Source organism: Heteronotia binoei, chromosome 1 (genome assembly GCF_032191835.1).
Source record: "Heteronotia binoei isolate CCM8104 ecotype False Entrance Well chromosome 1, APGP_CSIRO_Hbin_v1, whole genome shotgun sequence".
In the NCBI taxonomy this organism is placed as follows: domain Eukaryota; kingdom Metazoa; phylum Chordata; class Lepidosauria; order Squamata; family Gekkonidae; genus Heteronotia; species Heteronotia binoei.
The window spans coordinates 203828159-203855900 of NC_083223.1; the positions used below are offsets into that span (position 1 = coordinate 203828159).

The 27742-nt window shown below is 43.4% G+C and overlaps 1 protein-coding gene across 1 annotated transcript in view; it reads left to right on the forward strand.

The window, feature by feature from the left end:
- Positions 1 to 27742, forward strand: part of USH2A (usherin) — a 1244521-nt gene that overhangs the window by 686875 nt on the left and 529904 nt on the right. Inside the window, exons 36-37 of the mRNA XM_060246775.1 lie at positions 16052 to 16203; positions 24899 to 25061. Of these exons, the coding sequence (XP_060102758.1) occupies positions 16052 to 16203; positions 24899 to 25061 (315 nt within the window). The remainder of the gene's footprint in view (positions 1 to 16051; positions 16204 to 24898; positions 25062 to 27742) is intronic.

The following is a 27742-nucleotide window of genomic DNA, read 5'->3' on the forward strand; positions in this document are numbered from 1 at the left end:
AAAAAGAAACTAAAGCTTTTTTCCAAATAAATGACAACCAAGAGGTACAATTTCAAATGGTTTGGGATGCCTATAAGGCTGTGATGAGAAGAACATTAATTACATTGAATAATAAGGATAGAAGGGCAAATGAAATGGAATTGCTGGACTTACAAAAGGAAATAAGTAAAAAAGAAATTGAATTAAGAAAGAGACCAGGGAAAAAGAAAATTTTGCAAGAAATTACAATTTTACAGAGCCAGTTAAGTCATTTACTGAATAAAGAGGTAGAGTGGAATTTGAAAAGACTCCAACAAAAATCTTTTGAAGGGGCAAATAAACCTGGAAAGTATTTGGCGTGGCAAATGAAGAAAAGAAGGGAAAATAAATACATAAACAAGATTAAAACCGGTGGCAAAGAAATTGTAGATCAGGAGGGCATTAAAAGAGAATTCTACAAGTACTATGCTAATTTATTTAAAGGCCAGCGAGTTGACAAAGAAAGAATAGAAGCTTATTTACAAAATGTCAAGGTAAATCCAACAACAGAAATGATGAAAGAAACATTGAATGATCCAATTGAAAAAGATGAAATAGAAGCTGCAATCAGTTCAATGAAAATAGGGAAAGCACCAGGACCGGATGGCTTTTCAATAAAATTTTATAAAGCTCTTATAAATATACTAGTTCCAAAGCTCCAAAAAATGATGAATAATATCCGTTTGGATGGGCAAATGCCAAATACTTGGAAAGAAGCAGTTATTTCATTGTTACCAAAAGAAGACAGAGGCGCTACAAATGTGAAAAATTATAGACTGATTTCATTGCTTAACAATGACTATAAAATCTTTGCAAAACTTTTGGAGGAAAGGCTAAAACAATACCTGCACAGGTTTATCTGTGAGGAGCAAGCAGGTTTTCTCCTGAAGAGACAAATTAGAGACAACATCAGAACAGTGGTGGACATTGTTGAGTATTATGAAGAGGTGGCACTCTTTTTTGCTGATGCGGAGAAAGTCTTTGACAATCTTAATTGGGATTTTTTGTTTGCAGTGATGGAAAAAGTAGAGTTGGGAAAAGACTTTATGAGAATGGTGAAGGCGATATATACTGAACAGCGAGCTAAACTATGTATTAATACAGATTTAACGGAGCAAATGGTTATCAGCAAAGGTACAGGACAAGGTTGCCCTCTATCTCTGTTGCTATTTATAATGACTTTAGAGATTTTGTTGTTGCAAATAACAGAAGATAAGGAAATAGAGGGGCTAAAATTGAAAGGATTTCCTTATAAATACAGAGCCTTTGCAGATGATGTGATGTTTATTACTGAAAATCCAAAAGAAGTATTACCATTGTTATTAGAAAAAATTAGAGAATATGGTGACCTTGCTGGGTTTTACATAAATAAAGAAAAATTGCAAATTTTAAATAAAAATTTATCATTGCACAAACAGAAAGAACTTCAAAGTGCAACTGGATGTGAAGTCACCTCGAAAGTAAGATATTTGGGTGTAGAGAACATGGTGAAAAATATAGATCTGTTAAAAAATAACTATGAGAAACTGTGGTGTAAAATTGAAGCTGACTTGTTGAAATGGAATAAGTTGAACTTGTCTCTTTTGGGTAGGATAGCTGCCGTGAAAATGAATGTCCTACCGAGAATGTTGTTCCTCTTCCAAACAATTCAAGTTGTGAAAGATGTTAAACAATTCAATAGATGGCAAAAAAAGATTTCTGAATTTGTATGGGTGGGAAAAAACCCAAGAATTAAAAGGAAAATACTAATTGATGCGAAAGAATGAGGTAGTTTTCAACTGCTGGATATTTAATTATATCATGAAGCAGTATGTTTAGTATGGCTCAAGGACTGGATAACCTTATCCAACCAGAAGTTATTGGCGATAGAAGGTCATGGACATCTATTTGGTTGGCATGCATATTTGTATTATGGGAAGGAGAAGATGGATGGTTTCTTTCGGCATCATTTTATAAGAAGTAGTTTGTTGAATACTTGGAAAAATATTTTAAATATGGTGATGAGAGGAAACCACTGTGGATTGTACCAGTGGAAGTTATAAAATGGTTCTCTGACGCACAGGGAGACAAATGAGTTACATACAAACAATTGCTAAAAATTAAGGGTGGCAAAGTAGAATTAAAAGTGGAGGAAGAACTGCAAGACAAATTTAATTGGTTCCAGAGACTACAGATTAAAAGTTTAGTGGATAAAGATATCAGGACTACAGGTATAAGGCAAGATCAGTCAGAAATGGAAAAAGTGCTATTAGGGGAAGACGAAAAGTTGATTGCAAAGATATGTATAAATTGTTATTGAAATGGTCTACAGAAAATGAAGTAGTAAAATCTCAAATGATTAAATGGACAATAAATATGAATAAAGAAATTTCAATGGAGACATGGGAACATCTATGGAAGAACTCTATGAAAATATCAACATGTAATAATATAAAAGAAAACTGTCTGAAAATGCAATACAGGTGGTATATGACACCTAAGAAGTTAGCAAAAATGAACAAGCAGGCATCTGATCGGTGTTAGAAATGTAAAAAGCATGAAGGCTCTTTTTACCATATGTGGTGGACTTGTGAAAAAGTGAGACAATTTTGGCAAATGATCCAACAAGAGATGTCAAAGATTTTGGGATATGGAGTTAAAAGGGCACCAGATACCTTTCTGGTAGGATTACAAATGGAAAGTTTTCCGAAGCAAGACAGGACTTTGGTGTGGTATATGCTGTCAGCTGCAAGAACATTGTTTGCACAAAGGTGGAAGCAAACTGAAATACCAGATAAATGGGACTGGATTTTAAAAAATTTACATTGGAGTGAAATGGATAGACTTACTAGAATCTTGAAAGACAATGATGCAGAAAAAATTAAAGATGAATGGAAGAAGTTTCAGGACTATATTGAAAAGCAATGGAGAGTTAAGAGACATTTGGTGGTTTTTGAAAGTATAACCTGAAATTGGGGGAAATGGGGGAGATAGATAATTAGAAAGAATTTTTTGAATCAATATATGATAGCTCTTTTTATTAGCAGTTAGAAAATATAGAGATAATTTTAATAAATAACTATAATTGGTGTGATAATAGATGAAAGATAAGTGTAATACTATGGGTGAACTAAAAGGTTAAGGTGATATGATTTAGTATATAGAGATGAATAAGTTCAGGATGTGTTAACAATGTCCTGAAGGTAAGCTAGAAGACCGAATTATAAATGGAGATATAGATATGTTATTAGATTATATGTAAGTTTTATAGTGCAAAATTCTAAAATGGATGGTACCTTAATTGTTTTTTTTCTATAGCTTGAAGCACCAACGGAGATCAAAGAAAAGAGGTGGGGGAAGGGAGAAAGAAAAAAAATGTGTAATGTATTAATAAGGATTGAATTGTTGCTTTTTTCCCCCTTTCTTTTTTATTATTCAAAATGCATTTCAGTATATGGCAAAATTTAATAAATTTGGTTAACACACACAAAAAACCCCAATGTTGTCCTATATATTTGTAGGTCTGGTGAGAGTTCAGGTACCATTTTGATTCTATTTGCATTTTTTAATCATCCACAATATGTTCCAGATTCATATACACACTACACAAGTCCTTTTGGGGTGGTTGGTTTTTATACTCCAGTTTGGAAGTTAAAGGGCAAGGCTTTTTCCCCTGCATATCTGAAGGCATTCCTCCTATCTGAAGGCATTCCTCCCCCCTCTTTTTGCCCTAAGGTTGCCAGGTTCTCTCTTTGTTGAGGTGGGGAGATTTGGAGGGTGTTCCAGGGGTGAGTGGGACATCACATGCGATGTCCCCAGCATAATGACATCACCTGGAAGTTTGGAACATCACATGATGATGTTGCTGTCTGAGAGTGAGGTTTCCCCTGCTGGCTGGCAGTGGGCTGAAGCCCACCCCGCCCCCTCCATATGGGATAAATTCCACCATGACCTGGGAGCTGGCAACCCTATTTTGCTGCACCCTTTTATAGTCTTCTCTGTCCAAAGCATCTTCTCTGTTCCAAAGCTGATACATCAGTTGCTCATTTATATTTCAATGTGCTGGTAACAATCCTAATTTGTGAAGGCAAATCTTAGCTGATACTTAGTGGGGCTGGTCCTTGTGAAACCTTCGAACATACAATTTGATAACACTATGTCCTATTCCAATTCAACATATTTTTCACTTCACTTTGGGTGGCTTTATCAAGGGGGTTGTCTATGGGCTGCCTGCCATATCTACTCTCATCTTCTACCTAAAAATTGTTTCAAACTGTAACATCAATAGATATATTTACAAAGAATTAAGAAAACAGTACAGTGATATACAGCTCTTACTTCCTGTTCCTGCTTGAAAGTCTCCATTTGTGGAAGGATCAAGATGATCCAGCCCTGAATTTTTGGCACTGGATAGGTAACCTGGATTAAAATGGGAGATTGACTTACTTGAGCTCTTTATTACTCAAATATATTAGTAGTTCCACAACCATCTGATTAATAGAGTAGTATGAGTTTTTAAGACTAATTTAGAAGTACCAGCAGTAGTCACTTACAGCACAATCCAGAGTGGGGAGGGGCGGAAAGCCTTTTGGGAGCAGACGAACCGCTATGTGGGCGCAGGACGTGTGTGCGCTGACGTATGACCAGTGCTGCCACAGTGGAGGGGAGGTACATGGGCAAGGGGCCACCTGAGTGCCGCTCCACCCGAGGGCAGTGGCGCCTGAGGGCTGCGCCCGAGTGGAAGTGAGGTGGAGCACGGCATTTAGGCAGAGGAGGGGGTGGAGTTGGGGGCGTGGCCAGGCTTAGGTCGCTTCCTGAGCAGTTTAGCCTATGACACGCCCCCCCGAAAGGCACAACGTCACACCAGCAAAAATAGCAGCATGGCCCATAGGCACTCATTGAAACCAAAAACAAAGGTCACCTCCGCTGCTGCGAAAGCTCACAAACCCCTTAGGGAGCGGCGTGATTGCCTCACCAATCCCCTTGCGCCTCGGCCAGGCGAGCCCCCTCCCTGGCACCCAATCGCGCCCCCCCTCCTAGAAATACATCCGCTCTGTCTCCCACAACTCAGTTGTTAGGAACAGGTTTTACGTGGCGGGAAGTTCTGCCAGCGAGCTCCTGACCATACAGACTTAGAGTGAGGGACAGGCAGGCACGTTGGTGACGGGTTTTGCGCTGCGAGGTTGCTTTGACAGTATCTTTGACTTGTGAGGGGAGAGAGAGGTCTCTCCCCTGGGGCTAATTGCTCTTGTTTCCAGGTCTCCACAGGTTCCGGGCTCCCAGAGGCTCTACATGCGAGGACTGTCGCCCATGGCTGGGTAAGTTCCACTGTCCCCCCCCCACCTCCTCCTCCCCTCGCTCTCGACTGCTTGGTGTGCAAGCATCTCTGGCACTTGAACTAGGCAGTGGGCTCCGGCAGGGGGCATTTGCTGACCCCGCTCCCCTGTGCTGCTGCCTGCTCCCTTCCCTTTGGTTTTCCTCTGATGCATTCCCAACCCGTGGAAGGGCAGGGTGTGTGTGTGTGTGGCAGCTGCTCCGATGTGGGGAGGTGGGTCAGAGACCTTTAAGAGAGCGCCCGGCTGAAATGCAGTCTGCTCTTCCAGCCGCCACCCCTGCAGGTGATCTCTGTCTCTGTTTTGCAGGTGGGACTCCAACACAGAGGCTTCCGCGTGTGTTGCTTCACCGCCCCCCACTGCCTCTACTGTTTCTGCCTGCTGCTCTGAATGGAGCCCCACCCACGGCGAGACTACCCAGTGTGCGCCAGGGAGACTGTTGCACTCTGTTCCGGAAAAATAAAGTCTGAGCTGTGCCCTCTGTTGGCTCTCCTGCTTGGCATCTGCTGCACATTCCCTGGGCAACCCCCTCCCCTGTCAGTGGCCTCTCCGAGGGAATGCCTGGGAGGGTGGGCAGACTTGGCTTGGGGGGGGCGGTCTATGAGTTGCCACACTGCCCCCCATATGGCTGGAAAGAGGGGGAGAGTGTCGCCCCTTAGTCTGCCCGGGCTGACAGCCTACTTGACCCCACAGGGCTGTTGTGCGCAGGGCACTAAGAGGGTTGATGAAGTGGACTCAGAGTTCTGCAGCTAATGCACTCACACTCTGAGTTCTGCAGCCCCCGGAGGAGGTGTGTCATGGGTGCTGGGGGCCCTGCAGAAGAAGCCAAGCCTGCAGAAGAAACTGTGCCCCTGCCACCTGCACCAGTGCCCCTGCCTCCTGCTGGAGAAGATCCAAGCCCCCCTGCCTCGCCCTCTCGGGTGGCTCGTGTGCGTGGCCACCTTCGTCAGGACCTCAGGGATCGGAGGAGGGCGGCACGCTCACGAGCAAGACGCTCCCTGAGCCCTGAGTTTTGAAAGGATTCTGGCCCTTCTAGGAGTGAGGGTGCTTGAGTCTCAGCAGGATCCTGGCTGCCCTCTGAGTCAGCAATTAGCCCAAATGGGCAACAGACAGCAGAGGGCTATATAGCTGTGGGCTTTGAGAGAAGGCTTTGTGGAAGCAACTAGTCACTTACCTGATGTTCTAGCATCCACTTCGGCTTCTGACTTCGGCTTCTGGACCCCCTGACTCTGGCATTGACTTCTGGACCCCCTGACTTCAGCTTCTGAACCTCTGACCTACGATACCTGGACTGTGATTCGGTTTTGGCGCTTTGGACCCTCCTTGCTACCCAGCTACAGACCTTGGACTGCCCCTGGACTTCGCCTGGCCTGGCCCCAGCCCATGACAGATTGCTTCCACCACCACAAACACCCATTCCACAGGATGGATGCTGAAGCAAGTGGAACCGCAGGACTAGTGGCTGCTCTCCAAGCCCAGGTACAGCAGCTGACACAGGCAGTAGTGCACTTGCAGCAACAACCTGCGGCCAGTGCTCCAGCCAAGTGCCCAGTTCCCCCACCTGACAGATTTGGGGGTGCTGTGGAAGAATTTCCTGCTTTCCTGGCGCAGTGTCGGCTGTACTTCGAGCTAAGAGCACGGGACTTTCCCAATGACAAAACAAAGGTGTGTTTCATCATTAGTCTGTTAAAGGGGCAGGTGGCCAAGTGCACCACACCCCTACTGGTTGAGTCCTCTCCCCTGACTGATTACCAGGGGTTTGAGGCCCACCTGTCTGCTGCCTTCTCAAACCCAGTCCAAGCAGCTACAGCCAACTGGAAAATCAGGGCCCTGAAACAAGGCAAATCCTCAGTGGCTCAGTATGCCACCGAATTCAAGCTCCTGGCCCAAGACTTGGCGTGGAATGAGGCTGCCCAGATAGACCAGTTTACCGAAGGGTTGGCGGAGGAAGTCCTGGACGAACTGGCCAGGGTGGAGCAGCCACCCACGCTCCAAGGACTTATCACCCTCTTCCTCCGCATCGATGGCCGCCTGGAAAGTCGCCGCCAAGCCAAGACCAGAGGGTGCCAGCTCCCTTCGCCATGCCACTCGGCTCCTCTTCCATCCCCAGCTGTTACCAGAGACGAGGGTTAGCCTATGCAGCTTGGAGCTGCTTGACCCCACCTGACTCCAGAAGAAAAGGCCAGATGCTGCACGCAGAATCTGTGCCTCTACTGCGGCACGGCAGGCCACTATGCCTGTGGCTGCCCTGCTAAGCGTCAGATACCCGGACCTTCATTGCCACCGCCGCCAAAAGGGCAGCCCCAGGCGTAAGTGGACCCTCCAGCCTGGGGCGACTAGCTGGGTCCTCCGAACAGCAGGCTGATACCCCGGGCCCGTTCCTGCTACCAGTCAAACTCTGTCTGCCCGATGGACGCTGGCTGTTCGTGTATGCCATGCTGGACTTGGGAGCGGCCCACTGTTTTGTAGATGCCGCACCATCTGGTAAAGCAGCACCAGATCCCAGTGCAGACAAAAGAGATTCCGACGCTGGTGGAGGCTATTGACGGGTGCCTCCTCCGTTCTGGCCCCGTCACCCAGGAGACCTGTCCCATCACCTTCCACGTCCAGCAGCACCAAGAACAGCTGCAGTTTGATGTCGCCCGCATGCCTCGCTTCCCGCTGATTCTAGGCCTTTCCTGGCTGAAGTTGCACAACCCCATCGTGGACTGGGCCCAGCAGGAACTACGCTTCCGAGACCCATGCCCCCATCTGACTCCTCCCACCACTCTAGCAGCTGGCATCCCGAGTGGTGGTCCTCAGCTCCCTCAGAAATATGCGGATTTCGCCGATGTCTTTGAAGAGACAGGAGCTGATCAGCTTCCCCCTCACTGGCCCTATGACTGTGCCATTGATTTGGTACCTGGGGCACCACTCCCGGTGGGGTGTCTGTACCCAATGTCGGAGCCTGAGCTGGCAGCTCTGTGAGACTTCCTGGACAAGAACCTGAAACGCGGATTCATCCGACCCTCAACCTCTCCCCTGTCTGCCCCAGTCCTCTTCATGAAGAAGAAAAGTGGGGAGCTCCGGCTGTGCAATGACTACCGGGCCCTGAACAAGATCACCATCCGCGATCGGTACCCTCTACCACTGATCCCTGAACTCTTGGATCGCTTAAAGGGGGCCCAAATCTACACCAAGCTGGACCTCCGTGGAGTGTACAATTTGGTGCGCATACGGCCCGGAGATGAGTGGAAGACCACGTTTGGGACCCAATACGGGCAGTACGAGCACCTGGTGATGCCCTTCGGACTGACCAACGCCCCCGCTGTCTTCCAGTGGTTCATGAATGATGTATTCTGGGACCTGCTCGACTGCTTCGCGATCATATACCTAGATGACACCCTGATTTACTCCTGCAATCCTGCCCAGCACGCCGAGCACGTTCGCCAGGTCCTGCAGCACCTACGAGCCCACGGCCTCTACGCCAAGCTGGAGAAGTGCGAATTTGACCTGTGTTCCGTCGAGTTCCTTGGTCACATTGTGTCACCGCAGGAAATACTCATGGACCCCAGAAAAGTGGAAGCTGTCCTGACCTGGCAGGCTCCTCAGAATCGCAAGGACCTGCAGCGGTTCCTTGGTTTCGCCAACTACTATCGGCAATTCATTCCGGCCTATGCATCCCTGACCACGCCCCTGACTCAACTACTCCACCCCAAAGAACCCTTCCACTGGTCCCTAGAGGCTGATAACGCCTTCTCCACCCTGAAGACCCGCTTCGCCACCGGGCCACTCCTGAGATACCCCGACCCCCAGCTTCCCTTTACGGTGGAAGCTGATGCCTCCAACATGGCCCTAGGAGCAGTGCTGTCCCAGCGCGAGGAGCCGTCCCAGCCACTCCAGCCCTGCGCCTATTACTCGCGCCAGCTCACTGCTGCAGAGAGGAACTATACCATCTGGGAGAGGGAATTGCTCGCGATCAAGGCGGCTTTTGAGGTTTGGAGACATTACCTTGAAGGGGCTCGCCACCCTGTCCAAGTGCTCACCGACCACCGGAACTTGGAGCATCTCCAGACTACCCGCCGTCTCAACCAGCGCCAGATCCGGTGGTCCCTATTCTTCTCCTGCTTCGACTTCAGGATCACCTACATCCCCCATACCCAGAACCGGAAAGCCGATGCGCTCTCGTGGAAACCGGAATACGCCCCTGCTTCAACTGAGACCGCGCCTGCTGCTCCCATCCTACCGCCCTCAGTGTTTGCAGCCACCTCCACTTCACCAGCACTCGTGGAGGACATTCGTGCTAGCCAGGCCAATGATCCCTGGGTCCAGCAACACCTCCAGGCACTCCAAGATGGCTCAACAGGCGAGTTCACGACTCGAGGCGGCCTCTTGCTACACCGCGAACGCCTCTATGTGCCGCTCGGGCCCTTGCAGGCAGAAGTGCTACGCCTGACCCATGACGCATTACCCGCTGGGCATTTTGGACAGCATAAGACCACCCACTTGCTGACACGGGAATTCTGGTGGCCACGAGTTCGCTCCGATGTTGCCCGTTATGTCTATTCCTGTTTGCTCCGATGTTGCCCGTTATGTCAATTCCGACCGGCCACAGACATCCCAGCCAAACCCCCAGGATTGTTACAGCCTTTGCCCACACCCTCAGGACCCTGGGATACCATCTCGATGGACTTCATCACAGAACTGCCGTGATCCAAGGGTCAGACTTGTATCTTAGTGGTCGTCGACCTGTTTACAAAGATGGCCCACTTGATTCCGTGCCCAAAACTTCCCAGAGCTCAGGAGACGGCCCAGCTCTACCTGCAACACATCTTTCATCTGCACGGACTCCCAGCCCACCTAATCTCAGACCGGGGCCCCCAGTTCTCCTCTCGGTTCTGGCAAGCCCTCCATTCCAACCTAGGTACTCGAGTGCACCTGTCCTCAGCCTACCACCCACAGACGGATGGTCAGACGGAGCGCACCAATGCCACGCTAGAGCAATATCTCCGCTGTTACACCTGTCATCAGCAGGATGACTTGACCACCCTGTTGCCCCTAGCGGAGTTTGCGTACAACAACGTGGTCCATTCATCCACCCAAATGACCCTGTTTACTGCAACCTACGGGTACCACCCTCAGTTCTTCCCAGCGATCCTGCCACCCACGAATGTCCCCACCATTGATGCCTACCTGCAAGAACTCCGTGCCAGCGAAGAGAGCAGCTACAGCGGGCCAAGGAGGCATATAAACTGGCTGCGGACTGGAAGAGGCAAGAGGGCCCTCCAGTGCAGCCAAGGGATCATGTGTGGCTCTCAACTCACTACCTGCGCCGGCCTGGTCGGTCTCACAAGCTGGATGCGCGGTTCATTGGACCCTACCCCGTCATGGAACAAGAAAACCCCATTGCCTTCAGGCTCCAGTTGCCACCCCACCTCCGCATTCACCCTGTGTTCCATCACTCCCTCCTTGTCCCGGCTGCACCCCCTGACCCAGCTCGGCCTCCTTCCCCACCGCCACCACCACCGGTGCTGGTGGATGATGAAGAAGAATATGAGGTGCACCAAATCCTGGACGCCCGGTACCATCGTGGAGGCCTCCAGTACCTTGTGGACTGGGAGGGATATGGCTCGGAAGTCCGGTCTTGGGAGCCCGTGGACAACCTTCATGCCCCGGACTTGGTGCAGCAATTCCACACCGACCACCCCGACCCCCCAGGCCCTTCGACGGAGGGGGGCCCTGGGGGGGGATAGTGTCATGGGTGCTGGGGGCCCTGCAGAAGAAGCCAAGCCTGCAGAAGAAACTGTGCCCCTGCCACCTGCACCAGTGCCCCTGCCTCCTGCTGGAGAAGATCCAAGCCCCCTTGCCTCGCCCTCTCGGGTGGCTCGTGTGCGTGACCGCCTTCGTCAGGACCTCAGGGATTGGAGGAGGGCGGCACGCTCACGAGCAAGACGCTCCCTGAGCCCTGAGTTTTGAAAGGATTCTGGCCCTTCTAGGAGTGAGGGTGCTTGAGTCTCAGCAGGATCCTGGCTGCCCTCTGAGTCAGCAATTAGGCCAAATGGGCAACAGACAGCAGAGGGCTATATAGCTGTGGGCTTTGAGAGAAGGCTTTGTGGAAGCAACTAGTCACTTACCTGATGTCTAGCATCCACTTCGGCTTCTGACTTTGGCTTCTGGACCCCCTGACTCTGGCATTGACTTCTGGACCCCCTGACTTCAGCTTCTGAACCTCTGACCTACAATACCTGGATTGTGATTCAGTTTTGGCGCTTTGTACCCTCCTTGCTACCCAGCTACAGACCTTGGACTGCCCCTGGACTTCGCCTGGCCTGGCCCCAGCCCATGACAAGGTGTTCCGTGCACATGGCAGGGGGCATCAGGCAGCACAGGGGGTCTCTAGGTGGGGGGGGGGGTGTCTGCTGCTGGGCTGCTCACTCCCACACACACATTCCAGCCGCTGCCTATGATAGCGAACTGCTGCACTTGGTACTTCCTGCTTGTCTGCCTGCCATTGGAGAGTCTATGACAGCGGGAGGATGTGAGGGGATTGACGGTTTCTCTGTGGTCCCGTGGGGGCCTGTCTCGCCCCCACCCCAATCCCTACCTCACCACCAATACTTTTTCTAGTATTTTGATTTAAGGGATGAAAAAATTAACATTGAATTAGTTAGATGAGAAAAAAATAAATGTTTATTTAATATGCAGAAGGGAGCATAACCTTCAGTAAACAAAAGAGAATAGAATGTTTCACCTAAATGTAATACATGCCTTTTGTTTCTGTTCATGGGGTTTTCTTTGCAAGGATACTGGAGTGGTTTGCCATTTCCTTCTCCAGTGGATCACATTTAGTCTGGGTTCTCAACTGTGGCCTGGCCATCTTGGGTGGCCCTGAATGGCATAGCTCACAGCCTCACTGAACCACACAAGCCTTCTCACCATGACAAGGCAGCAATCCATGAGAGTATAATAAAAAGTAGAGACATCACCCTGCCAACAAAAGTCTGTATAGTCAAAGCAATGGTATACCCAGTAGTAATGTCTGGCTGTGAGAGCTGGACCATAAGGAAGGCCGAGCGCAGAAAAATAGATTCTTTTGAGATGTGGTGCTGGAGAAGACTCTTGAGAGTCCCTTGGACTGCAAGAAGATCAAATCAGTCAGTCCTAAGGGAAATCAACCCAGACTGTTCCCTGGAAGGTCAGATGCTGAAGCTGAAGCTCAAATACTTTGGCCACCAAATGAGAAGGGAGCACTCCCTGGAGAAGATCCTGATGCTAGGAAAGACAGAAGGCAAAAGAAGAAGGGGATGGCAAAAGATGAGATGGCTGAACAGTATTACTGATGTAACAAACACGAATTTGAGCAGACTTTGGTGAATGATGGAAGACTGGAGGGCCTGGCGTGACTTTGTCCATGGGGTTGCAGAGTTGAACTCGACTGTGCGACTGAACAACAACAAAATACATGCCTTAGTTTATGTAACAAATGCGCTTTTTATGATTTACTCAGTTACAAAAGATCTATACTAAGGCTCAGTTCAGACAAAACTCAAGACCACTTTTAATTCAAATAACTGTGGTTAGTATGATCATCTGAATGCAGGCCACCCCACTATCTGTGGTGAGTAAGAGTCAGTTGAATCATATTGGTTTAAAGTTAGCCTTAACAATACTTTTATAAAATGTATTTATCCTGGCTTACTCTTAGCTTATTTCCCCAGTTACACCCTTGAACATCGCAACTTCATAGATGCCTGGCCAAAGTAAAGGTGATGAAACTATAGCAATTGTACAAATTGCCCGTTACCTAATCATGACTTCACAAATGAACCATAGTTAAAATAAGCCATATTTTGAACAAAGTTATTTAGAAGCTATTACTCATTGGTTAGAAATCAAAGCCATTCTTTGTTTCAATGTTAAAGACGTGTGTAGTGGAATCCAGAAAACATATTTTTTCAACTCCACACTGAAAACCACTTGCCATGCCTTGGCCTAAAGAAAAGCTGGATGTAATTCATGAGTCATTAGTTCAAAAGACTGAAACAGCTACATTGAAAATGAGATGAGATTAGGTGGGGGCTTCGTACCACAGATTCTGGGAGTCAGCATCCACCACGACCACCGTTTTCTTTTTGCCACCTTCACAACCACTGAAACACAATGCAGAAAGCTGCCCACATCCATTAGAGTTTTCCAAACTCTGGTGAGAGTCAAATATTTAAGTTTATGTGGCTTGCAGCCCTGTGTTTCAAGATGCTTGGAAAATAAGGAGGGAAGGACACAGGTGTTTTGGCTCCTGAGCTGGAAGCAGTAGGGGAAGGCAGCCAAAATGGCAACTGGAGACAATGACCACCACTGGCTCTCACATATATATTAACATAACAGGTCTGGAAGAGATAGTTCACCCCTAAAAGTGAACCGTTTTGAAATGTATTATTTTATCCAACCTAAATATAACATAAGCAAGACATGTCCAGGCTTATCTTAGAGTGTGTATGTTTGTGTCGGTGTGTGAATATCAGGATACAGGAGCAGAAAGTTATGTGGCACTTGTCCCTTTAGTAACAAAAGCAATCCAGCCTACTCAGGCACAAACGTTTAGAGTTATGCTTAAATCAAACTCATTAATACATTTCATTTCTAACTTTGTGTGAGTGGATAATGGCAATTCTTTGATTTTATTATGGTAGCAGTCATTTTACATGAGTAACTTTTCTGTAATCTGTTCAACCACAGAGTGCTGAAACAATACATTCACATTAGGGTAGATCTAGTTTATTTGCGTCTAGAGAGCAGAAAATCTACATGTCAATTGCCAAAGAAATTTCCCCAAGGTTTTTGGTGAGAGAGATATTAGTTGTATGGTACATTTTTAAAATGTTTTAAAAGTTAATACCACAAAAGGAAAACATGTTGAGAAGAAAGCATAAAATCCACAAAGCTATGTAGGTTTAAGACAATCTTTATGCATGTCTCAATTCCATTTTAGTTTTGTAGGGTGGTCCCAAAAGGGAGAAATGCCATAATAAATATTTCAGCAGTAGTAGATGGGGATTAGACTTGCTTCAAAAGGGATAACCTTGCCCAAGGAGGCATTGTCTTGTTTCTGCTTTGTAAAACTGCACACAAGTGTGAGGGAGGAGAAGGCATAGTCTTAAAACAGGACAAAATAAAATTAAAAAGCACATATACCTTTCCTCTAAGGAATTTAAGGCAGTATACATGCCTTTATTCATGCTTTTATTCTCACACCAATCCAGTGAGACTAGTCAGGCTACTTAAGGCAGGGACACTCAAGACAAGCTTCATGGCTGTGGGATTTGGTTCTCCTTAGTCTGGCACTCTACCACTATCCTACACTACTGTAAAATTGGAGGCTATTGGTGCTAGGAGAAACAGATGTCTCCTACTTTTAACAACTTCAACAAGAAGGACAAACTTCTATACTTTATAGCTTTATCCTTTATTGAAGTAAATAGATTTAGGCATGCCTACATCTATATAAGATCAGAATGAACATCTGGGAGATGCTGGTTTGAATTGCTACTCTACCATGTAAGATTGCTGGGTGTCAATGGGCCAGTTGCCTCACCTACCCCACAGAGTTATTACTGTAAAGTGGAGGATAATGTTGTAAGCCACTTAGGTTCCCCTATAGAGGAAAGAGTTGGGATCTAAATAAACAAATATTAGCTTAGCCAATAAAAGTGATACCTGTATTGCATAATTGTAATGTTGTGGCCATCCAGGATTACAGTCCTCCACACAATTTGGGGTTGTGTGTATATAATATTGTATTTTCACACAATCATGAAAATGCATTTTGAGTGTAAGAGAGAGGCCATTTCTCTGCACCAGCAGCTTTTTATTGAGAGACTTTCATGGTCCTTCACGACCATTAAGCAACCAGCCTGAAAAAAACCTGACACTGGATAATTTTCTAGAACTACCAAAAATTAAAAATTCCTTTCACATGAAGAAGTGAATTCTTGTATAGGCTATATAGCAATGAATGTGAACTATCCATTTGTAATGCAAATCCATTTGTTAATGGGAACAGGCAGCCTAAGGAGATTCTAAAATTTCTTCAGGGTCATAAAGGTAAGAATGTTTTGAGGATGCTGTAAGTATAGTGTATCTTCCCTTGAGGCAAAGGACTGGACAGACTGACCTGATGTCCCTTATGATTTCAAAGTATTGACTGAATTTCTTTATAAATCAAACATCCTAATATATAAATAGAAGTCACCATTGTACTGCAGGGCCAAGAGCCAAAGACAGTCTGATGAATCATCACTGAATTGTCCTTTAGTATTATGTTCAAAATATGAGTCACTATTTTTTCTAGGTCTGAAGGTGCTGTGAGTCTAAATGGTCACTATATATCTCCTCTGCCCTTGTTTTAATCCACACATGAATTTGCATGCAGAGTGCATCTGTGAAGCAGAATTGCCTCAACTTTCTCAGCTCAAAGATTGATTTGACTTATTCTTGAGAAATCAGGTCTACTTATTTTGGAGCATGGTAATTTTACTTTTAACAAGATAAACGCAAAATTGATTTCCAGCATTCTATAAGAAAGGTTGGTTTTGGTACAATGTGCATACTGTTTCTTTCATTTGTGAGATTCTTAAAAAAATCTTTATACTGCCTCAAGATTCTATAAGCACAATATTGCTTCCCCCTTTTGCCTGGTGTGATCTGAGAGATCTTGCATTTTGTTTTTGTTTTTTCTAAAACAGGAATTATTAGTAGTTATGGACTGTATATGGATGACATTCCAGTACAGAACTCCTCGCAGCTCAGCTATTATATTTCGGGACTTTCTCCCTGGAGTCTGCATTCCTTCAGAGTTCAGGCATGTACTGCAAAAGGCTGTGCTCTTGGCCCATTGGTGAGTAACTCAATTTACATTCTGAGAATGTAATAAATGTCAGATGGCAGTGAATATCAGAGTAAATGGTGATGATTCACACTGGTCAGCAGTAACCCATCTGGCAAAAGGTGACATTTTATTTAAAAAATGCCATTAAAAAGCTGCAAAGGATTGGAATAGGTCACCACTAGGCACCATTCCAAAATATCATATAGATGCTGTGAGAGCTGAGATAGGAGTGGAAAAAATGGAGAATGAAATGCACATTATTGAAATTAAGGAGAGTTAATATGTTTAAAAGGCACAGATATTGTTCAATCTGATTTTTAAGAAATGATTAAAAGAACAATTACTAATACGGTAATGAAGAAAAAATTCTAGCCTCTCTGATCAAAAAGTTTTGAAGACAATATACCATTTATAGAAGACAAAACAACATTATGTATCACTTTCTCTTTCCCAAACTGATATGCTGTTTAGAGAGACTAAATCTATGTTTAATGAGTAATGGTTTCATACCAAAGCAAACAACATTTATAGAATTCATAAATTGCCTTTTTCTTAACTCTGAAAATGAGAACTCTGAAGCTTAAGTGATGTTTATGTTATTTTCTGCAGTATTGAAAATGATGGGGATCTTTGTTTTCCTAATTTCTTAACCAAGTGAGAACTAAAAATAGAAATCTTAAATAAGATTAGCATTATTCTACAGTATAAAAAGGAATGCTGATGAGCAGAATGTTCTTTTATGGCTAATAACCTTCCAGTATGACACAGCCATAGTCTTGTTAAGGTTCACCCATTTAGTGAGGTTGAAGTCACACTTCCCTGTAAAAATTAGCTCTTTCATTTCCTTCCTCAGTTTTACAAAGCTCCATTGCAGTACTTACTCTAGCATTTCTGGCAAAGTTTGCTTAACAGCATCTCACTCCATAATAATAGCTCCACAGTATGAAGATTACTTCAAGAAAAGGACATCAAGGCTTAATCTTTTTTTATTTTGATTTTTTGATCACATTTCCCATTTTCTTCCCGAGATTCATTGCTTTAAAATGCTGGTAACATCATCCATCTGTAGAACAGGACTGTAGACTTTATTACCATTAAACATTTTATAGCTTGGACAGGGTTGATGGATATTTACTCTTAAAAGCATGAGTGGCTTTTTGCCAATTTTTCTAGGCATTCTTTTTTAAAAAAAGAAAAAAATCCTGGAAATTTAGGGAACAGCCCACTAAGCTCTTGTGTTTAGCTACTGTTGTTCAATCTCCATTCATTTTCAGTGAGGCTCCCATACAAGCCCCATTGGAATGCAGAAGGCTTGCACAGCAACAGCAGGGCTTGTGGAACTTTCATTTTGTTTGTTTTGTTTAAAATTCCTGGCTATCATTAGTATTGAAATTACCTCCCATCATTTTCAGTGTAGAGGCAGTACTGTCAAGCACCTCTCTTGCTGCTATGAAATTATTCCAATTCTGAAAGAATTTGTTCTTTGAGTATTCTGATGCCCTAATATCCCATCCTGTTCTAGAAAAAACTACTGAATACAAGTTACTGCACTTCATTAAAGCTGAAGCTCAGTCATGACTTTCAGTGCAATTCAAAGCAGGGGTTTAAAGTTGACCTAATACTTATCTGTATCTCCTGCTCAGAATGCCAACTATTTTCCTAAACCGCTGATCCATCTCCAGTTGAAAGAATTGAAATGCAGTGTCTTTATTTAGGGAGCAACTCTTCTAAATGCTGCCAGAAAATGAAAGCACCACATCTTCATTTGATTTTTCTGCAAGATCTCCTCCCCACCTCCTTGGTTACCAAGCATGCACAACATTTAGTTTTTTTAAAAAAATAGCTCATTGAGTACTTTAAATAGAAGCAGGGACATCTCCCAGTGGTAAACTGATATTATCCTCCTAACTATTTTTGTTGCTGATCTTTTATTTAATGTGCCCTAATCGATTCAAGGGATGCTGTGCCACATAAGCACCTTAGGAACCAGATTCTTCTAGTTTAAAACTTTTTCCAAGGTAGCAATGAAGATCTTAATCAGTTAAGAACTCCCATTGCATGATGATTTTTAATGATGCCATTGCAGAATGTTTTTTTCAGAGAAGCTGTCTTTGGTTTCAGAATAAATGATGACCCAGGGAATATGTAATCCAAAGGTTATTTTTCATAAAAAATGGAATAAAGGCAGGATCTCTTCTCATCCCACTGCACTGTTTTTACAAGATAATGCAACAATGAAAAGATTTTATCTAAAATGCATGGATTATTTCAAATTTCTCATCCCTGTTTTTTAATTCCAAATTTCCTGTTTGGAGTTCACTTCTCCCTTGTGCAAACTGAACTTGTATTTCAGTATTTCTGCACAACTTTTTGTTTCCCTGATTTTTTTCCTGTAAAATGTACCACATTTTCCAACATTAATTTTGTGTCACCAAGAGTGCAATCTGGGTTTAAAGACAGAAGGATGTGTTTTTTGTCCCTCAGATATTTGGCATGCATTCTACTCTCTACATAAACAGTATTTGAGGCTCCTGAGTAAGACACCAAGATAACAACTCTGCATAGACCAGAGAACAGTACACTGTGATTTAATCTGAACCACTGAAAATACGCACAGTATGTTGTAACTTTGTGAAGAACTGATTATTCTTAAGATTGCAACACACAATTCTTTCTTTGCATCTGTGAGTCACAAGATATAAATAAGGTGAAGCGGGTGCAGAATTGAACACTAAGAACTTGTGCTTGGTTTATATTACTGCACATGACAGACTGAAATGCTACATTCTGAGGGTAAAACATAATTATGGAGACATAGATAATTGAAAATTAATGTTGCACGTATCTCACATCATACAACCCTTTCTACATTTTGAAAGATAGTGCTAATGAAAAACATGTTCAGCAAGACGCTTCTGGAATAAATGGCATCACATAGCCCTTATCTAGAGACATCACATCTTTCAGCTCAGTGTATACATAGAGAGTCCGTCAGCAGTTCAGCAGTATCTTTTTCTGTTTTTCATAGATGCATATAAATATTTTCGGGGATGTAGCTAGTAAAGCTGGGGATGTAGCTGGCAAAACTGGGTGCCACAAGCTAGGTCCCAATTCTGATTGCCAGGATTAAATTCACAGTCACAGTGGTCAGTGTGGTAACTATCTTTGTGGTCTCCTGGATGCATAAATTTAGTCTAGCACAAGACAGAAGAACAATAGTTCACAATACTGTTTGTCATGGGCTGCTGGGCCAGCCAAACTAGAGAGATACTTCCTAGCTCCTACACACACAACAGAGTCCAGAGTTCAGTCCAAGGGTCTATCAGTCAGAGATGTCTTACCAGAGTTATTCAGAAAGGGCAGTGTCAGGGAGTCCAGAAGTCATACACAAGTCCAAGGTTGGTATAGCCAAAACCCTAATCACAAAACCCTAATCAAAGTCCAAAACCCTAATCAATAGTCCAAAACCAGTCCAAGGTCACACAAGCAGTCAAAGCTCAAGAGCTGTGATCACAGAGTCTACCAGGTTGATGTTGTTTCCACGTGGGATGCTACCCTTGAATGGCATTTATACCTAGTTGTAGAACAGGACCAATTCCACAGTTGCTGTTGTTTCACCCCTGGGTTTCTGCTTTTGTGGGTTAAGCAATGAATTCCCCACCAGTTGCTGAGTGGGCACATTTTGACCCATGGCTCCCTCCAGTTCTCCCCAAGCCTTCTCAATCTTTTTATTTTTTTTAAGAGATCAAGAAGGTGCAACAACTGGTGGGGAATCCATTGCTTGATCCAGAAAAAAGGGAGGGGGTGGAGCAACAGCAACTGCAGAATCTGTACAAGCCTCAATTGCAGCCAGCTGCTTGAACCTTACCCTGCAGCTACTCATTTTTTCTGGTAGTTGGCATCCAGCCAACTTGACCTTCTCTCCTGAAATTCTCCTGAAATAAGTCTTTGCCTCCTGGGTTCCAAGGCTGTGGTGAAGCCTTTCAACTGGTAATGAGCATCTGAGCCTCATTTGTTAGAGTGGGGCTAGGGAATGCTGATGGCTCTGCCCCAGCTGTAGGCTGTGAGTTTTGACAACCCTGTTGCTTGCCGGAGTCAAGTGCCTGGGAGTTGATTTTCTGAAGCTCTCCTCCTGAGGAGACCTCTTCTCTCAGGGAGTCCCTACTGAAGTTCTGACTGACACATGGCTGAAGTTCTGACTGACACATGGCATGCTTATACACATCAGAAACAGCAAGGAGTCTTTGCAACTTAAAATATAATATAGAATATTAAAAATATAACATGAGAGATAATGCTGAGACTCAAATTTTTCTGAGTTTCAAAGTGACAATGTAATAAAGATTTTTTTTGTCTGACTTAGAACTAAAGTACATGGTACACACATGTATCAGTGTGCATATTTATAACAGTTCTGTAAGGGGAAAGCAACTTAAGGAAAGACTAATTTGGAGCACAGGGAAGCAGGGGAAAGGAGAATGGGGGTGGAGCCTTCCTTCACCCACTACTATATTTACACAGAGTGATTAAAATGTGGAATTTGCTGCCAGAGGATGTAGTGATGGCCACAGGAATAAACAACTTTAAAATGGGATTAGATAGATTCATTGAAGGGTTGCCAATCCCCAGTTGGGCAGAAAAATAAAGGTACATAACCCACCGTGAAAACCAGCTTCTATTATTGAATTATACAAAGTCAACAAAAATAAATATACTCATATAAATTCCACCATCACAAATTACAAAACAACCATAACTTTTACTCCTTAATGAAAAAGGAAGCATTAGCACCAAGAGTCCTTCTTTTCATCCTGTGGTAAAACTTCCCATCTCATCCCATGAAATCCTGGTGTAGTACTCCAGATGTTTAATGTTTGTCAAAAAATGCAGCCAATAATCCAAGTTTCCAAGGACAAGGTTGTACTGAACCCTTGTTTCGCGTGAGCTTCTTCAAGCTGCAATAATCCTCTTAGCAATTGAGCTTCTTCAAGCTGCAATAATCCTGAATAACATAAATAATACATAGTAATATACAATAAAACCATGTGCACATAAGCCATAAAAACATATTAAACCCTGAATAAAATCAGCAAACCTCTTAGCAATTTCTCTTAAGTATTAGGCCAAACAGCCAGCATGTTTAAATGAACACCTACAAGGTGCTACAATGAATCATGCTAAATGGCTTCTATGCAGCAGGTGCAACCATTCAAAATGTTCCTTAAAGTTACAGAGTACCCAGCTACAGTAATGCTAAAAACTTATTATGAATAGATGTCCAAAGCACATGCCAACAGTATGTTTTATAAAAAACATGCTAAATCCCAATCATTATTTAGACCATGAGGAAACATCGTCCCCAATTTAAAGATCATGCTGATGTAACCATCTACTGCAATCCATCCTACTTTGCAAACGCGTTGGAAACTTAAGAAGTACACAAAAATGTAGAGTCTGGATCATGATTAAACCGATTGAAGTGCTTCACCAAAGGAGCACCTACCACACGATTCTTAAGTCTTGATTTATGTTCCAACACACATGTACGAATAGCACGTGTGGTGGATCCCAAATACAGTTTTTTACATGGGCACAGAATCACATAAATACATCTCTGTGTAGCACAGGTGGTGACATCCTTTAGATATATCTTGTATCCAGTCTCTGGATGCACAAACACAGACACTTGCAGCGAGAGACCACAAGCTCCACAGGCCCTTGGTGGTTAAAATTTATAGGAAACCTACGGATAAGAATCTCCCTTTACATTTCAGTTCCTGTCATCCTATACATTTAAGAGCTAATTTACCCTATAGTCAATTGGTTATTTATGTGATTCTGTGCCCATGTAAAAAACTGTATTTGGGATCCACCACACGTGCTATTCGTACACGTGTGTTGGAACATAAATCGAGACTGAAGAATCATGTGGTAGATGCTCCTTTGGTGGAGCACTTCAATCGGTTTAATCATGATCCAGACGCTTTATGTTTTTGTGTACTTCTTAAGTTTCCAACGCGTTTGCAAAGTAGGATGGATTGCAGTAGATGGTTACATCAGCAGGAAATGTGTATGATCTTTACATTGGGGACGATGTTTCCTCATGGTCTAAATAGTGATTGGGATTTAGCATGTTTTTTATAAAACATACTGTTGGCATGTGCTTTGGACATCTATTCATAATAAGTTTTTAGCATTACTGTAGCTGGGTACTCTGTAACTTTAAGGAACATTTTGAATGGTTGCACCTGCTGCATAGAAGCCATTTAGCATGATTCATTGTAGCACCTTGTAGGTGTTCATTTAAACATGCTGGCTGTTTGGCCTAATACTTAAGAGAAATTGCTAAGAGGTTTGCTGATTTTATTCAGAGTTTAATACGTTTTTATGGCTTATGTGCACATGGTTTTATTGTATATTACTATGTATTATTTATGTTATTCAGGATTATTGCAGCTTGAAGAAGCTCAAGTTGCTAAGAGGATTATTGCAGCTTGAAGAAGCTCACGCGAAACAAGGGTTCAGTACGACCTTGTCCTTGGAAACTTGGATTATTGGCTGCATTTTTTGACAAACATTAAACATCTGGAGTACTACACCAGGATTTCATGGGATGAGATGGGAAGTTTTACCACAGGATGAAAAGAAGGACTCTTGGTGCTAATGCTTCCTTTTTCATTAAGGAGTAAAAGTTATGGTTGTTTTGTAATTTATGATGGTGGAATTTATATTGAGTATATTTATTTTTGTTGACTTTGTATAATTCAATAATAGAAGCTGGTTTTCACAGTGGGTTATGTACCTTTATTTTTCTGTCCTTTTGCCGTGTTACTCTCTGTGTGTTCTATAATCCCCAGTTGGGGGCAGGGGATCTCCTGGTTTGGAGGTCCTCCTCCTCCCCCTTCAGGGTCATCAGAAAGTTGGGGGGGAGGGGAGGGAAATGGCTGCTGACCACTTCATTATTTCCTATGGAGATCGATTTCCATAGGGCAGGGGTAGGGAACCTTTTTTCTGCCAAGGGCCATATGGATATTTATAACATCATTCGCGGGCCATAAAAAATATCAACTTAAAAAACAGTGCTCTGCTGAGGGAGAATGATTCAGGCCAGTACATCTGGGCCCTGTCATCCCTGCCTGATACTGGGAAGACTGCTGCACAGTATGGCTGGGCCCCATGATCCTCGCTGGCCAGCCAAGCCCCAGAGAGGCTGCCACATGGCTCAGTTCAGCCCAGCAATCCCACACCAAGTGACCTCGTCCCTTGGGACAGAGGTTTCCCACCCCTGCCATAGGGTGTAATGGAGAATTGATCTGTGGGTATCTGGGGCTTCAGAGGGGCTGTCTTTTGAGGTAGAGGCACCAATCTTTTAGCATAGCATCCAGTGCCTCTCCTCGAAACACTTCCCAAGTTTCAAAAAGATTGGACCAGGGGGTCCAGTTCTATGAGCTCCCAAAGAAGGTTCCCCCTATCCTCCATTATTTCCCTATGGAAGGAAGGCATTTAAAAGGAGCATGGTCCATTAAAATTTAATTGCCAGAACTCCTTTTGGAGTTCAGTCATGCTTGTCACACTTTTGCTCCTGGCTCCATCCCCAAAGTCCCCAGATACTTCTTGAGTCAGACTTGACAACCCTAATTCGTGGAGGATAGGTTGGTTAGTGGCTGCTAGCCATGATTTTTGAAAGTCTCAGTTTCTATGCCCTGTTGTTGGCCTTCTAGAGGAACTGATTGGCCACTGTGTGAGACAGGAAGCTGGACTAGATGGACCATTGGTCTGATACAGTAGGGCTCTTCTTGTGTTCCTATATAATGTGTTGCTGCTTTACCCTTCTAGTTCATTTTCCTTCCACACAGCTTCCTTGCTTAGGACCACCAATTTGCTGAAGCAACTGCTTGGGCAATCCTATGAGGGGTGTGCAGATGTTTTGTAAGGAGCAGCACTTATAGATCTTAAGGCTTTCATCAATTGTGGTCAAGCTGTAAATTTTACAGGGTAGTTGCAGCCTGTTTGGGCTGAGCATTAATTAAAAGCACCTGGCAGCCTTGGCCAACTGGCATAAGATTTTCTTATCTGATTGCCAGCTAGCAACAGGGATTAACCAATTATCCCCTGACTGGCTAATAGGCCGACAGAAAAAAGACACTAGGACAGCACCCCCCCCCCCCCCCACTCCAATATCAGCACACATTGATAATGAGACAGGAAACCTACCTCTCAGTCCTGTGCAGGAGAATGCATTGTCTTTTGCTTCATTATCAGTTGCAATTCAGTAGTCTCTCTCTCTCTTTCTAATCTCCCTTTGAAATTCCTTTGTAAGAGCACAGCTCCTCTTAGGTCAGTAATTGAATGCTGTGGTTTCTAATGTCAGACTTATGCCCATTGATTCTTTGCATCCTTCTAGACTGAATCCTCCTGGATGGAACTAAGATTTAGGTTTCCTCTCTCATTACTGGTAATAGTATCTCTGCACCTGCTATACCTCTGCATATCACACCTAATTGAATCACGCCTGCTATTGTCATTCATCTGCTACTGCCATTCAACATCTGAAATCACCTTTATAAAGTTTATTTATATTTTATGGCATGCTCTGGCTCAATTTATGCCATTTCTTTTCAATATATTATTTGAACAAAGTATTTGTACCTCCATGTATTGGTTCCTTGTTTTTTTAATTACCACTGCATTATTAAATTCACAGGTTGAATCTCGTACAGCTGAAGATGTACCTGAAGGAAAAATAGAAGTATTTGTAATTAATGATGGACTGAGAGCAGTTCAAGTTAAATGGCTTGATCCACATAAACCAAATGGATTGCTAAACTATGCTGTCCTGCTTACTGGTTCCTTCTATGCTGATGAAGGTATTTCCATTATAGCATATCGTTTGGAATTTTCTAATGTTGTTTTGCTTATACATTATGGATTGGATGGGATTTAAAGGTGCCCTTCTGCATGCAGAACGCATCCTACTCATAGAAGGAATGTTTTTATCTCTTTCAAGAATGTTCCACAGAAAAGTTAAAATGAATTCAAAGATGGGTTTCCACTTGAATATGAGCCAGTTTGTACAACATCTTACAAAATATAAGCATAAGATTCCACTTATTGTGAAAACACTTCAGCAAACTCTTGTTAAATGGTATTGTCTTATTTTCTTTCTGCTGATGTTTTCCTACGCCCTTATGCTGAATATTCATGGAAGGCAGCATCAGCCTGGCCAGCTTTGTCTTCCAAACCAGCCACGGCAAACCCTGTCCTTCCCCTTCACCTCTACTATGGATGAGGTACCAAAATGGGCAGATTGGAAGGGCAAATGTTTCATTAGCAATATAAAGTGGGACATTTTAATAGAATTTTAGGGGAGTTGATAAAGATCCAAGAAAATGCTTGTTACTAGAATTCCTCACTACCTTTGAAACTCTCATACATTGATTGGGTTGTTCTCCCTTTTGCACAGTCGTAGATAGGTTGAGACTGGAAGAAGAGATTCTGCAGGTTGTGCAAGACAGAATTACTTAAGGGGTTTTTTTGACACTGCCACCTAATTTTTAATCTATTGCATTTTTATTGGCACCATTGACTACATTTAGGCAGATGTGTGAGACAGTTCTATTTCAAAGGGCATTTGAGGAAGGATGAACGGTTTCAGCGAATCTGGCTGAATGAATCTTTAATTAGTTTATTTTGTTAATGACCTCTTGTCATTAACAACTTTGCAACTTCTTGTTACTCTGTTAGCTGCCTTGAGTCAAAGAAGCTAAGATATAAATTTATAAAGATGAGATATAAATATTTTTAAAATTATAATTGTAGCTAATTGATCTGCCCTGAGCCCATCTATGGGAAAAAGCAGAATATAAGCCTGCAAAAATGCACACATACATACCTTGACTCTGGTTCAGACAAACATGTTCTAAATGCAGTACTACATAAATCTGATTTTTGTCAGTTTCAGGGCTCAACTGCACATTACATGAGAACTCTATTGTTAATTTTACTTCAGAGCAGCCAGAGAGAATCTGAATTTGACCACAGAAGAGACATTGCAGGGAGGTGGATCTTTCTTTTATCTTTTTTCGATGCTATGCTCTTTTCCCAATCTGAATCACCCCCAAAGCAACTTGTAGCCCTACAGCAGAAAAACACAGGTGTCTCTATTCTTAAATTGGATTCATAGCAGCAGATTTAGATCAGAAAAACAGCTCAGGAAGCAAGGAAACCATCTCACCCAGAACTTCTGGTACATTCAAATTTGGAACTCGTTTAAGTAAAAATCAGGATACTTGATACCACATCTCCTATATGATGAGTATTCAAGGATACTCAGAACTTTTACAGGAGGGAGGCCTCCTGGTAATCTGAACCAAGCGAGAACAAATTCCCACTGGCCACCATTGAGAATTGCAGGATAATAATCTAGTAATGTTGGTAAATCCCTGTGCAACTATATGATACTCAATTACTGGACTATATCAGCTGTACCTGTCATGCTAAAGAATACCAGACTTTTCTGTCCTGGTTACCCTATATTCTTTTGCTGGCCCAAACTTTGTTAACTGCAAGATTTGCTGTCTTGTTCCAGTCTCTCTTATATATATTCTCCTTATTTGGTTTATATTATAACTGATCCTGCCAAATTTCATGCTCAGACATTAATTATTAGCAATTCACATTTGTGCCAAATGTTGATACTGTTGGGTTGTTGTTTTTTTAAACTGGATCATTATGATTTTTAAAAAAACCCAGTCAATATGTGCCATGGCTGGATTCTGCTGCCTCTTGCATCATTGCACCAGTAAGAGGCTGCAACAGAAATATAGCCTCCTTAGTGCTGTTATATACAACCACACAAGCAGAAATGTTTAGGTGCTTCAGTAGCTCTAAATTGGCTTAAATCCTAGTTCTTGATTGTGCATTGCCTTTGATACAGAAAAGTTCAACCATCACCTTTGTATCAAACATAGAGATCAAAACACTTTGTAAAACTCAGGTAGAAATACTGTGATTGGATGCCAGAAACTACATGTTTCTCTCCCATCCTAATGTAAACACTTTTTTTCTGAGTGGCCCATTATGAATTCTGTTTGCCAACCGCTTTGAAAATAGCTTTAGAAAACAGCTCCTCCTGTTGCAGGAAACTGCTTTAAAGGAATTGTTTGGCTTTTCTTTGGCTTGAAGTTCATTTTTTTTCCTTTTATGTTCAAAATGTTACAGAATTCCAGTGGTGATGACATTTTACTGCTGTCTTGAATAACTGTGGATCACTGCACAGATTTCAGGTTGAACGTGCTTTCAGGATGCTGGAATCTATAATCCTTACTTAACAATGCTTAGCACTTTTATAATGTCTTCAGTGTACAAATCACATCATATATTATCAAAATTTAGCCTACAACATTCCTGTAAGGTAGGCCAGTGTTATTATTGTTGTATTTCAGATGAGGATTGGAATTGAGGTGGAGCAAAAGTACTTTGCCTAAAGCTACCTTGAGAAGTTGTGGTTAGGTGAGGTTTGAACTAGCAAGGCTTTCAGGTCACAGTT